Source organism: Cavia porcellus, unplaced genomic scaffold (genome assembly GCF_034190915.1).
Source record: "Cavia porcellus strain 051 isolate PalLab524CR breed Dunkin Hartley unplaced genomic scaffold, mCavPor4.1 scaffold_20, whole genome shotgun sequence".
Taxonomy (NCBI): domain Eukaryota; kingdom Metazoa; phylum Chordata; class Mammalia; order Rodentia; family Caviidae; genus Cavia; species Cavia porcellus.
Window position 1 is genome coordinate 67,735,773 of NW_026947503.1, and position 13,989 is coordinate 67,749,761.

Genomic DNA, 13,989 nt, shown 5'->3' on the forward strand with positions numbered 1-13,989 from the left:
CTATCGAGAAGAGATTCCTGAACTACACTTTCCCACACCTGCATCATGTCCAGAAGCTTCTCAGGCATGATCAGAGTTGTGGGTCAAAGTCTATTAGCAAAGGAGCTAAGAATCCCCACATAACCTCCCTTTGCTAGACACAAAGATCGCCAGCTGGTCTACAGGGGCCCCCGGGTTGCAGCCTCTGCAGATACTAGGGAATGGATGGGATACAGTGTGGGGCTCTGAGCAGTAGGCCAGGTGGCACTGCCCTTGGGCAGCAGAACAGAGAGGACCCCAGGGGAAGAGAGAAGACGGTCATCCAGGCTGCAGGGATGCCATTCACTGTGAAGCGGCTCTGCCATGCTCTGACTGGTGGAGAGCCAGGCGTGAAGTGCAATGCCCAGGCCTCAGTCTGCTCCAAGGAGGCAGAGCTGCAGGGAGTAGACGCAGCGGAGAGCTCAGCTGGGTGGTAGTGCTGGGGACAACATCATCAAAACTGAGCCCTAAGGAGTGTGCCACGGAGCCCCGTTCTCATCAGAGACTGGCACTGACACCAGAGCCAGAGTTGTGGAGCGACCGAAATGACGCCCTTGGGATCCCCCAGCCCTGGTCACTGGGTGGCCCACCTTCCTGTGCCTTGTGACTGCTGGCAGGAATCTGCTGCTTCTGGAGGCTGCGTTTCCTTAAAGGCCTCAGTTCCCCTGACAGTGAGCACCATTTGGGGTCCAGCAGCTCCATTCTCTGCCCGAGTAACACAAAATGGCAGATTAGGCTGTCACACCTACTGCAAGTGAAGTTCCCTGCATATTTGTAAAATATCAAGAAGATAGAATCGTGTAAGCAGAAGACGCCCAGCTGAGGGATGGCATTGGTTACTGGCAACTCGCCCATGAGCTGACCTCAGCCTCAGGTCCAGTAGGGCAGCTGGGGTGTTGAGTGTGTCTTCACCCACAGAGGAACAGGCATCGCAGAGCCCCGTGCAGTCAGGGTAAACTGAGGCCATGGCCAGTGACCGCATGGGGGTTTTGTTTTAAAAGTCCCCTGAGAAAGTGGCAATTTCCCAGGTAAAGAAAAGAAGCTTTAGGCAGAAAAGTGAGCTGGTGCTTAGTGTTAGTCTACTTCTGCTGGTTTCTGGCGCCACAGCCAGTCACACTTGTAAAAATCCCCAGAAGCTGGAAACTCTGGGAGGCTGAGGCAAGGGTATCAAGTTCAAACCCAGCTGGGCAACTCAACAACACAGACATCTTTTCGATGCTTTATAAATACCCAAGGAACTTTACAGCCAAGTTAGACAAGCTAAATCTTCGAAATAAAAAGTCAAAAAGGCACAGGGCAAAGGCCCCAGGATCGATCCCAAGTCCCCTCCTCCACAAAAAAAAAAGCCCATAGAGTTTAAACCATGGACATTTTACGTGCAGGTCTGTGCATATTTCGCCTGCGTCACAGATGTATCCCTAAGAAAGCGTCCGAGGAGCCCGGGTTTGTGAATTATTAATGATGTAATCGCTCTCCAAACTGGGCGGAGGCAGCCAGGCCAGTGCCCTAGATCCGTGGAGCAGCGTCTGCGCAAGCGCGAGTGAAGGGCGGCTCTAGGGGGCGGGCCCTTCGCTGTCCGTCCCTCCGACCCCGCCCCGGCGCCGGGTTGACGTCACCGTCTGCGCCGCTCGTGGCGGAAGCAGGAAGTGAGACCAAAACAAAGGAGCGGCGGCCGAGAGTGGACCTGCGCGCCCTTGTCTCCCCGCCGCGAGCGCCGCTGCCTGGCCGCCGACCCCCAGCAGCCGTCCGACCATGTCCACCATGGAGAAACACCTGTTCAACCTGAAGTTCGCGGCCAAAGAACTGAGCAGGAGTGCCAAAAAATGCGACAAGGAAGAAAAGGCCGAAAAGGCCAAAATTAAGAAGGCCATTCAAAAGGGCAACATGGAAGTGGCGAGGATACACGCCGAAAACGCCATCCGCCAGAAGAACCAGGGCGTGAACTTCCTGAGGATGAGCGCGCGGGTCGACGCAGTGGCTTCCCGAGTTCAGACAGCGGTGACCATGGGCAAGGTGACCAAATCCATGGCTGGCGTGGTCAAGTCGATGGACGCGACACTGAAGACCATGAACTTGGAGAAGATCTCCGCCCTGATGGATAAGTTCGAGCACCAGTTCGAGACGCTGGACGTGCAGACGCAGCAGATGGAAGACACGATGAGCAGCACGACGACGCTGACCACTCCCCAAAACCAGGTGGACCTACTGCTCCAGGAGATGGCCGACGAGGCGGGCCTCGACCTCAACATGGAGCTGCCGCAGGGCCAGACTGGCTCCGTGGGCACCAGCGTGGCCTCGGCCGAGCAGGACGAGCTGTCCCAGAGACTGGCCCGGCTGCGGGACCAGGTGTGAGGCAGGCGCCCCCGGGTCCCCCGTGCCAATCTCTTTGCAAGATTCGCGCCTGGGACTGTGGGAAGCTGAGACGGCCTTCCGCCTGCCTTTGGGTTTACAGCAATGAGGATTTCGGTCTTTCTCCGCCCTTCCCTGGATCGTAAAGTTCTATATTGCTTGTGCTGATGTGTATTTTTATAGCTGCCTTTTAAGAGAACTAGTTGGATTGGTATATTTGGATCTTGAAAATTCGATCCGAATTGTAGTTCCCACATACTCAGTTTCCTATTTAAAATTATCAGAGTGAATGCGTTTTGTTGATTTAGTGCGATACATGGGGTAACAGGTGGTAGGTAAAAATTAAAGAAGGGGAATGGCTAATTGGCTAGGTTTCATGCTGTAAACACTTCCTTCAGCTTCCTCAGTGGACGGTACCGTCTCTGTGTAGCCTTTGTTTTCCTTCCTTTGTTTTTGCCATCAAAGCAACACTGCAATTAACTACTGATTTGTTCTCCAGTAACTTTTATTGCAATTACCTTAGGAAATTTTTCACTCTCACTGTTTACATTCTGTAAGTTTTTCATGTGATAATAGTTTGTGAAACTGAAAAAAAAAATGCCACATCATTTATTATCAGGAAAAATTAAATGTTGTCATATTTTCTATTTACCAAGAGTTTTAAAAAAAGACATAGAAGGTTTAATATTGGGCGATTTCTAGCTATTTTCCTATGTCAACACTCCAGGCTCCTGCTAAAGTATATTAATTAGGACAGCACTCATATTAAGCACCTAATGTTGCCAAAGAATTATTGATTGGTGTGAGGGAAACCCTGGGACTATGTGTTTATAGATTTTGTTTTTTGATTTTACCAACCAAAAATAGAAATAAAATTAGAACTGCATTTTAAGTTCTAATTATTTGCGTTTATTATTTTCTTTTAAAACAACACTTAGAAATTTCAAAAATATAAGTTGGATGTTTTACTTAGCCATGCAAATACTGTAACTAGAATCTACAGCCAGCCAGCTTGAAGCTGGGAGGAGAAGAGTTGGGGTTGGCAGGAAAGACTGGTTGGGTTCATCGTCCTGTGTTTTGAGTGCCTGTGAATGCTGAAGTCAAGCGTGGAGCCACCACTTTCCTCGTGGCCACACGTGGTGGAGAGCAGCAGTTTGCTTTTGCTTGGCAAGTGTGTTAATCTAAGTACTTACAGGTTTCCCTAAAGTCTCCTTCCTTGAGTGGCAGGTTTCTCCGTGAGAGAATTTTAGTATTTGAAGAAGTAAACAGGTCCCTTCCAAGTTCTTTAAAACTTGGAACTCATAACCACATGTTTATCCTTTTAACTTGTTTTGCAGCGTAAACGAGTGAAGGGAAAAACTAGCGGGTCTGTGCTGTTGTGGCCTGACACACATTTAAGTGGGTGCTGTTGGGAAGCCCGCGTCTCAAGGGCCCTGTGGCAGGCAGCTATGTGGGTGCGGCTTTTTGGACTGGAACACATAATCACAACTAACAAAATAGCTCAGTGTCGATGCTTTTGGTAATTGAAGAGTCTTGTAGAGCGCATATATTCCCTTCAAAATCTATTTTGTGAAATGCCACAATGCTTGTATATGCTTGAACTTTCTTAAAATATGTTCATTTCATACTATATGGATGTGCATTTTTATGAATCAAATATTTTCAAAAGCACTACAGGCCCATGCATCATTTCTTCCCTTTTGAAATTCATGCAGTGTAGAAATGAAAATTACAGAAATTTCTTAAATAAATCATTTTAAGCCACACATTATTGTATATGAGTATGGATTGCACTTAAGCCGTATAAGGGCTGGGATATAGTTTAGGGGAGCACATACCTTTAGAGTTGGAAAGGCCCTGGATTTGACTTCAATACTATGTCCTCCAAAACATTTTTTAAAAGCTCTTTAAGAAACGAGATGTCACAGATAGATTCGGTTTAGAAGCGTGCTGTTTTCACACAGGTTCTCAGTCCTAGCAGCAGAGTTCTTATTTAGCTGGCATAGCATTTGCTTGCATATTCCTGGGAGCCTTGCCTGTTCCTTCACTATGTAGTCATTTCTACTTGGCAACAAGATTCATCTTCCCTAGACCACAGGCAGGTCCGGGTTACACAAGGATCCAACCCAGACGTACAGGGCAGTAGGTAATTTTCATGCAACTACCGGTCTTCAAATGTGGTTTCTAACCTGGGTTTAGAATCCACAGGAGAAGAATACCGTGTACTGTCTCAAACACTTTCTTGTCCTCTGCTTATAGTTCAGTGCAAACCCAGATGTCACAGCTGGAGAACAGTAGCTAAATCCGTTTGCCCTGAAGGGGCCGAGCCTTGGTGTGTGAAGGCCTCTGAGGACGGACGCCACTGCCGCTGCTGACTTGGAAGAGGCCAAGACAGGCACCGTGGGTTGGGACCTGGCTCGGTGTAGAGCACTTGCCCAGCCTGCATGAGGCCCTGGTTCCATGCAGCACCAGGTGACCACCTCAGCAGCAGGGGCAGAGTCAAGGTCAGCAGGCAGGACCCCAGCAGGGAGGAAATCCTGCTGCTGCACTCCCAGCGCGCCACCACCCCCCCCCCCCGGGGCCTTTTGCTGAGCTGCATTCGGGAGTGCAAGGTGTTGACACCAGTTGTGCAAAGCTGTGAGCCAGCGAAGAGGCCTCTGTGGTTGTGGTTTTCAGTGAATTGCCCAGAATTAGTAACAACTCACCTGGTTTTCCCAAGTTTACTTTCTCCAACTAGACAGCAGGTCCACAGGAGGCTGGCCAGGGCCTCCACTGTCTGTCCTGGGCCCGGGCTGGCGGCTGGCACAGGCCCTCCAGCCGCATACCATGGGACACAGGCCTGGATGATGTGCTTATGACAGTGCCAGCTGGAGCTGGCCCAGTACTCTGTGCTTGCCTGCCTCTGTGTGTCCAGGTTCCCGCCCTGCTTCCCTGAAAGGGATCACGATAAGCAAGCTCTTGAGGGCTGGATACAGTGTAAGATGGAAACCAAACAGACCAGGTACCAGCTCGGGGAACCTCTTCCTAGAAGCTTAAAAAAGCCATGCTGCTGCTCCTAAGTGTCATTCAGTACAATGAAGTAGCAAGGACACAGACATGAAAAGTGGACATAGTATAAAAATAGCAAGACAAAGATCAGTGCCAGCCAAACAGACATGGTGGCATCAGTCCCAGCTATTCAGGATGCTGAGGCGGGAAGATCCCAAGTTTAAAGCCAGCTTGGGCAAGGGCAACTGGGGAAGACCCTGAAAAAAGAAGAAAAGAAGGAAGGAAAGAAAGAGAAAACAAAAAGAGTGCAGTTTTCATGTTTTATGTGTTTCCCACCTCACCTTTTAAGAAAGGCAAGAACTGCAGTGTAGGGCAGTGGACTGTGCTAGTCGACCCCATAAATACCAAGCAAAAGGGATCCCTGTGTCTCTGGCCACTAGAATTAGCATCTTGGAGCAAGACATCTCGGGTTTCCAAGGGAAAAGTGAGTCCCAGAGGCCAAAGCCTCAGCGGCCTGGCCAAGCTGGGACACAGTAGAGGTCGGTTTGACATCAAAGGTGAGAAGCCCAGGCCACAGGCATGGAGTTGCCCGTCTGCAGGAAGTAGAAGACTGGACTCCTGGGAATGGCTGTCCAGTGGAGAGAGAACACAGCACCAGTCACTGTCCCAGGTCTCTGGACCCTCAGAGATGGCCGCAGACCTGGGCAGAGGTCTGCAGAGGCTCTGTGCTGCCGGGCTGGGCCTGCCAGGGTGAGGGGCTTGTCTGGCCCAAGACAGCACTTGCCAGCACCTCTGCTATGGGCACGGCTCTCCTAACGGCATCCTAGCATGAAGAACCCTAAGCAAGTGTCAAGAGCACAGAGTGACTTTTTACTTGCCTTGATGGTTTCAACTTACTGTATTTTTTCACAACACAGGATTGAAATGCAGAGGATTGCCATGAGTTGACACAGTGAGACCCTGTCTCAAAAAAAAATTGTAAAGCATTTTAATTGCATTTGGTTGCTGCTGCTTCTCAGATCCAGTGATAAAAGCACGTGATGGAGCTGTGCGTGGCTTTTCCTGGCTGTCCCTGTCGCCCTGTCTCACATTCTGTGGCTGTAAGAAGTCTGTGACTCAGGTTGTTTCCATGGGAAAGCGAACTGCAGATGGGTATAAACATGAGCACCTGTTGATATTTTATGTGGGGGACTTTGGGGCACTTGGGTATGTTGTTGTTTGCATTTTGGCAACAGAGCGCTCTAAAGGATAAGGACAAAAACCACTTCTGCAGTCCTGAATGTCCTCCGTGTGGCCAGAAACAATGGAGAGAAAACACAGAAATTGCTCTGCCCCCGCCAGGGTGCACTCGCCGGCACTGTCCCTACTCTGCTGCCGTCCTTGCCACACGTGGGTCCTTCTCCATCGTGTTCACGGGGCTCCCAGATTCACCCTGCTGTGCTGCTCAGCATGCCGTGGCCTGTTAAACTGTGGCCCTTCCAGAAGTCACACTGGAACTCCAGGTGTGACTGCCAAGACCCTTGTGGGGCTGCCTCTGACTCTACCCTGGAGACCTCAGAGTGTATCCTATGAACCCCAGGAACACCGGTTCACTCTGCCAACCTCCGAGTCCGTTCACCCACCTTATGCACCTCCTGTTTTAGGCTGGCCTCTTCCTGAATGCTAACTGGAGCCACGGGCTTCGAATCTCCTTTCAGTCCTGGGCAGCAACTGGGTTTCTGTGTCCCCACGGCTGAGCTCTGTAAGTCCCTGCCCGGGTCCCAGGGCAGACAGGAGGAGTTAGCAGGTCTCACTACTGATCCCTGAGGTATGACCAGGTCGGGACCCTCTTCTCCCAGCCTCTGGGCTGCTGTAGCAGCTGGCAAGGTTGACAGTCCTTGTTTAAAGAGGCCACCAGCATCAGGGGCTGCTGGCGTCTCCACGGCCCTGTCACCTGAGCCAGATACCAGGCCCCCTGCAGGCTCCCTGACTTCTTTGGTGGACTGCAGGCCAGGGTAGCTGCACATCCCTCTGCAGAGCCGCCCTCCCTGATGTCCTGTCACGTGACCTCCCTGCTGACCATGGAGGGTGCAGCCTGCTCTCTCCCCTTACCCAGCCTGTGTACTGCCCCACCACACCGAGAAGCTGTGCTGCTTGTGGCTGCCCTATGCCAGGCTTGTGCCAAGTGCAAGGACACAGGCTGCCAGTCATGCTGGGCCATGGGGACCTCGTGAGTGAGCGTCTCGGCAGGAGGCTGTTAGGGTGGCTTAGGAAGCCAGTGGTCATTCTGTGGCTTTGACCGAGCAGGTCATTAACTGGGCCTATCATGACACCAGCTTGGAGGGTGCATTTGCTTGAGCGCACACCAGTTTGGGGACAGGACCAGACTCGGGCAGATGCTAGGCAGGCTGGACCCTGAGCCTGCTCACCTCTGCTCTCTGGTTATCCGCCCACCCCGCCTGTCAGCAGGCCAGAGATGAGGGTCACAAGCTCACCAGCTCCTTGTGCTGGAGAGGAGCCCTGGCCACCAATCACCAGTGCTGGCCTTTTCTGTCCAGGGACCCTCAGGGTCCCCTCATGACCCGACCTCCCCAGGTCCCTTGCTCATGCTGAGGGCTGGGTGCCGGGGACATGGAAGCCACCAGGTTACAGGCCACCTGCTGGGTCTTGAGTTCCAGGGCAGGACAGCACCAGGCCCATGGACACAGGCAGAGACATCCATCCATTTCGGTCACCTGCCACCCGTGCACCCTGCTGTCCTGCCACAACTGTCACCTCCATGTGTCCACAGGGCTGGGACAGAGACGCACCTCACCCTACACTCAGGCTCACACACAGCCGTGCACACCACTGCACATGTCCTGTTCCCACTGGGAGCGCAGCACCCTGGAGGAACCCTGCCACCTCCCACTGCGTGTCTGCCTTTCCACCTTTTATCAGTCTATGTTTGCTGCACATAAAGACTGCGTTCCTTGTGGGGAGCTGGTGCATGGATGCATCTCAGTTCTCTGTATGTCCCTTCCCCTCCCGCTTCCTGCATCTACTGACCCTGTCCCCTTCAGGGTGCCTCTGCTGCCAGCCAAGGAGGGGAGGCCCAGTGCCTGCCCAACCCCAAGGACGCTGACCATAAAGATCTGGAAGGAAAGAAAGGAACATGGTGGGTGGGAGGAAACAAAGCTGGTCCTGGGCCCCCAGTGCCTGTGCTCACTGTGCCTCTGTGGGTGTCCTGTTCTTGCACCCTCAGCCCGGGTTAAGTTCCCAAGAACCTGTGAGCCCTGATCATACTCTGTCTTGCAGCTTCCTGGAGAGAATCGACAGCGTGAGCCTGGTGGACTACACACCTACAGACCAGGTACAAAGCCGCCCTCCGGGACCACTCTGGGTTGCCTTAAATAAATTGAGGGGAAGCACCGACATCTTGCCCTGCATGTGTCAGGGATGTCACCATACTCAAGCCCTCCAGGCTAGCGTGGGAAGAATTCCCATATGGTTCTTTCACCCCTGAGCCTCTGTCCCCTCCTGCTGAGCCCAGAGCAGCTCCCTGGCCTGAGCTGGAACAAAGCGAACCTCGACCCTTGGAATGTTGGGGACAGAGAACCATGTGGAACCCGCCTCCCCTCAAACAGCCCACATGCCCCCAGGCATCATCCCCACTGCCAAAGGTCCCTCCTCAGAGGCTGTAGCACAGTCTAGGGATCCCACCTTCCTCACCCCCAGGCTGTCCTAAACTGTCCTCCAGCCCTGAGACATATGGCCACCTCAAATCCCCAGATCACAGCACAGATCCAAGTGGACTCTGTGACATGCAGGACTTCCTCATCACCAGAGACCACAGCATCTGGTGGGGATTTGGGAGAGGGAACACTGAAGTGAGCCTCAGGCTGATGAGACCCCAGGCTCCAGGTCCCTGCAGAGACAGTAGCTTCCCCCGCTAAAAAGTCTCAAGAACAAAAGCTCAGACACTGGGTCTCTGAGGAATCAAGACCTTCCTGTGGGGGTGGAGGCCCAGCGGACCCCAAGTTCTGGCTCTTTCTGGAGTTCAAGACCCTGGCTCCCAGCCTGGCTTAGCACTGCCTCTGCTCCCACAGGACCTGCTGAGGTGCAGGGTGCTGACCTCGGGCATCTTCGAGACTCGGTTCCAGGTGGACAAAGTGAACTTCCAGTGAGTATGGCTGAGATGGGGCGATGGGTCCCCGGGGGTGATGGCTCCCCTGCAGGCTCAGAGTGCAGCTGGGCTGGGTGTCAGGTCCCCAGGACTGAAAGGTCCCCAAAGGTGATGGTCCCCTGTGGCCTCACACTACCCTGGGCCACTCCCTTTGGTGAGAAGGAGACAATGACCTTTGCTCGCTTGTTGCTCAGGCTTCAGGGTTGGGCTCCACATGGCCGCAGCAGCCAGCAGGACACGGTGTCCACTGGAGGCTACTGACTGTGGCATCCACGCTGCACTGGCCACTCTCTATGCCCCATCCCACTGCCACAGCCACAAGAGAGTAGCAGAGGGACCAGGCTGAGTGAGGCCAAGGTCACATCGGGCAGTGGGGTGTAATGAAGGGAGCTGCCAGTGCCTGTGGGCTCCACCTGAGCGCCTGATCCCCCGCAGCATGTTCGACGTGGGCGGCCAGCGTGACGAGCGCAGGAAGTGGATCCAGTGCTTTAACGGTGAGGCCCTGCTGGGGAGAGGGGGGTGCTCCATACCACACAGACTAAGCCTGCAGACCCGGTGCCGCTGCCTTCCACAGAACCCCCAGGCAGAGGGTTTAAGGAGCCCGGCCCCATCCGGCACACCCACAGGGCCCCTTACACATGCAGCACACCCCCCGGTGCCAGCAGGTAGGTGTGTGTGCCGCATAGTCACTGCTCACTCACTTCCTCACTGTCCCCTCGCAGACGTCACTGCTATCATCTACGTCGCAGCCTGCAGCAGCTACAACATGGTCATCCGGGAGGACAACAACACCAACCGGCTGAGGGAATCCCTGGACCTCTTCGAGAGCATCTGGAACAACAGGTGACAGGGTGCAGCTTCAGGCAGCCGCTGGATCAGGGTCTCCTCCTGTTAGACACCGAGGAGCCGGGCAATGACACAGGATTCATCCCGGCACTCGGGAGGCTGAGGCAGACAGATTCCACATTTGAGGCCAGGGCAGGCAACTTGGGAGATCCTGGCTCAAAATGAACAAATCATCAGGACTGGAGATGTGGCGCATGTGTAGGGAAGCCCTGGGTTCACACCCCAGTGTACATGCATATGTACTCCAAAGACGGCAGATGTGTTACTAGCAGGGCTCATGGTCATTTATTCTCGGTCAGCACGCCCTTTCCTTACCCAAAAGCCCTAAGCCATAGGAAGTGTCTCTTTCACGCCATCTAAGTACAGTTGTACTTAAAATGGGGAATGTTCGTTGATGACACTCTGATGGTGCTTTTTCAAGAAAATTTAAACCTTTTTGAAAGCTGAGATTATACCTAGGGCTCAAAACTGGTTTGATTTAGTTTTTAAAACCATCTGCTGACAGTTTCACGGTCTCTGAGATCACTCAGAGCCAAAGGCACAGTGTAACCATGCCTGACATGCCGTGTGGCGGAGACCAGGACCGGGTCAGCAAGGCAGGCACCTGGCTCTTGCGCCTCTCACCCAGCTGAAACCAGAGCCCGAGAAGTGCTTGGGAAGAGCACAGTGGAGCCCCAGAGCGCTGGGTCCCGGGAGGCATCTTCTCTACAGGGCCTGGAGCCTGCTCTGGTTCTCTGCTGCTGAGAGAGTTCAGCAGGACCCTTTGGAGTCACTGTGACTGCCGCACCATGGCCACACAGCACAGGAGCCATGGGTCTCGCTGTGAGACAGGACCAGGCTTCAGCCGGGCGGGAGCACTGCTCAGCACCCACAAGAGCCCTGAAAGAGACAAGAGCACCACCACCACCAGCACCACCCCCCCGGCCCGGCCTGAGAGCCCTGAGAGTGCAGCTTAGGGCATCTCTCCAAATAACCACACTGGATTATTTTCTACATTTTTGGGTGATTTAAGATTCTAATCCTTTTTGGGGGTGGAGCTTTGATTGAATCCAAGGCCTTGAGAATGTTGGGGTATGCCCTGCCTTGGGGCTCTGTCCCCAGGCTCTTTCTCAAACTTGCTATCACTGGGCTTCCCTCGCTGGCCTCCAACTTCAGATCCTACTGCCTCAGTCTCCCTAGTAGCTGGCATCACAGGCATGCCCAGCTGTAGATTATAGTCTCAGTGTACCTGAAGGCTGGTTAGTCTTAACTGAAGATTATGGAAGATGACCTGTCACTAAGATCACTTAATAACTAGCAGAAGCAGTGCTGCTTCTCTGCCCAGGTGAGTGGCCACTCACAGCCCCTGGAAGGGAAGTATCCGGGCTCTGCACATTTACATGGCTACCCTTCGAGCCGGTGCCTGGAGCCAATGCCATGAGGCAAAGTGCACAGGGACCTTTGCCTGCTTCCCATCACTATCCGTAGGCCACCTCTCTGTCCCTGTCACATCTGGTTATTGTGACAGCTTCTGCCAGGACCAGACCTGCTGGGGGACAGTCAGGGACTGGCCAGAGAGCCCCGCATCCTCCTGCGGCCTCAGGGTGGCCGCTGTAACCTCTCCCAAGCCCTTGCCACCCTGCGCACTCAGAGGTGGGTTTCAGCTCAGTTCCCGTGAACTCCAGCCCAGCAGAGCTGAAGGAGAAGGCGCCATCAACCCAGTGATGACCTGCACCTGCCATCGCCAATATGGGGAGTATTGGTGCCTCTGACTCAACCCACCCTCCAGTGGGGCTGGTGGCCATGAGAATGTTGCCTGGTTTGAAATCTGTGTCTGTCGCTGCTTGCAGGTGGCTGCGCACCATCTCCATAATCTTGTTCCTGAACAAGCAGGACATGCTGGCAGAGAAGGTCCTGGCAGGGAAATCAAAGATCGAAGACTATTTCCCCGAGTACGCAAACTACACTGTTCCAGAAGATGGTAAGGTCCTGACCGGGCAGCAGGATCTTGGGAGTCCTGACCCAAAGGGGCCTCGCTGATTTAGGTTGTCCTCTCCCTGCGCCCAACTGCTGGAGTCCAGGAGCACAGCTCCACCTGGCCCTGGGCAGGTGGTTGAGTCAGGACCTGGATATCTGCACAGACAGGGAGGTCTCTAAGCGTGACAGTCACCTGTGTTCCACACATGCCTCTGTGCTAGGCCCACAGCTGACATTTCCAGCACACCTGCACCCTGACTATGCCTCACACTCGAGTCAGGTGTGCGCTTTTCCAGGTGGACTCACAGTCAGATTGTAGAACTTTCAGATTTCAGCTGAAGGCCGCTCTGATGCAGAAGAGTATCCCCTGCGGCACCCCTTCATGCTGTGGGGCCCAGGAAGGCAGCGGTGGCAGCCTTGCCCTCCTGCAGCCTCAGTGGTACTGTCTCGGCCTCCCGTGGGTGAGGTTGATGGAGGTGACCCTGGGCATCCAGGTCACATGGATGCAGCCTCCAAAGGCCAGGTGGTGTGGCGTGGACAGGAGGGCGCGGTCCTCACTCCTGCTTCTGGTCACCCGTCAGCTTTCCAGTGCCTTCCTGAGCCTCCCACGGGGCCCAGGCCTGGCTGATGTGAGAAAGAAGCCAGCACAGGCCAAAGGGTGGCAGGGTGTGAAGAGCCAGCTCAGACCTGTTTTCTGCCTCTGCAGGGCCACACCCTCGTTTCACTCCATGAAACTTCATTTTTAATTCCCACAGCAACCCCAGATGCAGGAGAAGACCCCAAGGTTACCAGAGCCAAGTTCTTCATCCGGGACCTCTTTCTGGTGCGTGACTTTACTAACTTTTGTTCCACCACCTTAGCATTTTATTCACTGAAACTTGCAAATGATTTAGCCTTTCCCAAGCTCACGGACACTTCACCACATAAGAGCCTCAGTGTCAGAACTGAGCACACCAAGGTCAGAGAGGCTGGATCAGTCCCCATAGCCACACGCTCCCTGCTCCCTGGACCGTCCTCTACATCCCTCGGCTGTGAATCTTGCATCTCAAAGCTCACCAGAGACTTTTCCCCTGGGCCTTTTCATGAGGTCTTGGGGCCTGGGCCTTTTTCACCTGGTGACCCAGCCACATGACCTCTCCTCCCCCAGGCCCTTGCTGTCACCTCCAGGGAACATCAGGGCAAAAATCAGGTGTCTGAAACACAAAAAGGGACTCAGCAGACCGCAGCAAGACCCGACCCGAGTCCGTGCCCAAGTCTGTATGGCCCAGGCAGGGACAGCAAGGCTGGGTGCCCAGGCAAGCATCTGGCACACAGTAGAGGGAACAGGTGAGAACAGTCTCCCAGCAGCCCCTGGAGATCATGCCTGAGATCAGCTGTGCATGAGCTCTCACAGCCTGGGCAGAGGTGAGGCCAGGTGCAGCCCGCAGTCACCACTGCAGCTTCCACCCTGGGCAAGCAGGTGGCCATCACCTCCCTGTCCTCACTGGCCTGTGTGCTCACCTCGCCTGTGTGCACGGACAGCCACACTAGATCAGCATCACCCTGGGCACCTCGTCCTACCTTCTTTACCTCTTCAAAGACAGTCACATCCGTGAGCCTGGGGTTAGAGGGCAGCACGACTCCAGCCAGGCACACGGTATGCCCATATGGCCCCTCCGGCCTCTGCAGCCCAGCTGGCTTCCTGCTGC

The 13,989-nt window shown here is 54.0% G+C and overlaps 2 protein-coding genes across 4 annotated transcripts in view; both read left to right on the forward strand.

Annotated features, from left to right (window-relative positions):
* The window catches only part of Gnal (G protein subunit alpha L), a 93,021-nt gene that overhangs the window by 75,028 nt on the left and 4,004 nt on the right, over window positions 1–13,989 (forward strand). For all 3 annotated transcript variants that reach the window (XM_063231998.1, XM_063231999.1, XM_003464446.5), the window contains exons 6-11: window positions 8,632–8,686; window positions 9,423–9,496; window positions 9,935–9,993; window positions 10,222–10,342; window positions 12,175–12,305; window positions 13,057–13,124. In XM_063231998.1, coding sequence (XP_063088068.1) covers window positions 8,632–8,686; window positions 9,423–9,496; window positions 9,935–9,993; window positions 10,222–10,342; window positions 12,175–12,305; window positions 13,057–13,124 — 508 coding nt within the window. The remainder of the gene's footprint in view (window positions 1–8,631; window positions 8,687–9,422; window positions 9,497–9,934; window positions 9,994–10,221; window positions 10,343–12,174; window positions 12,306–13,056; window positions 13,125–13,989) is intronic.
* Window positions 1,504–4,133, forward strand: Chmp1b (charged multivesicular body protein 1B). The gene has a single exon (XM_005001227.4). It carries the CDS (start codon window positions 1,771–1,773, stop codon window positions 2,368–2,370), a length of 600 nt encoding a protein of 199 aa, XP_005001284.1. The 5' UTR covers window positions 1,504–1,770; the 3' UTR covers window positions 2,371–4,133.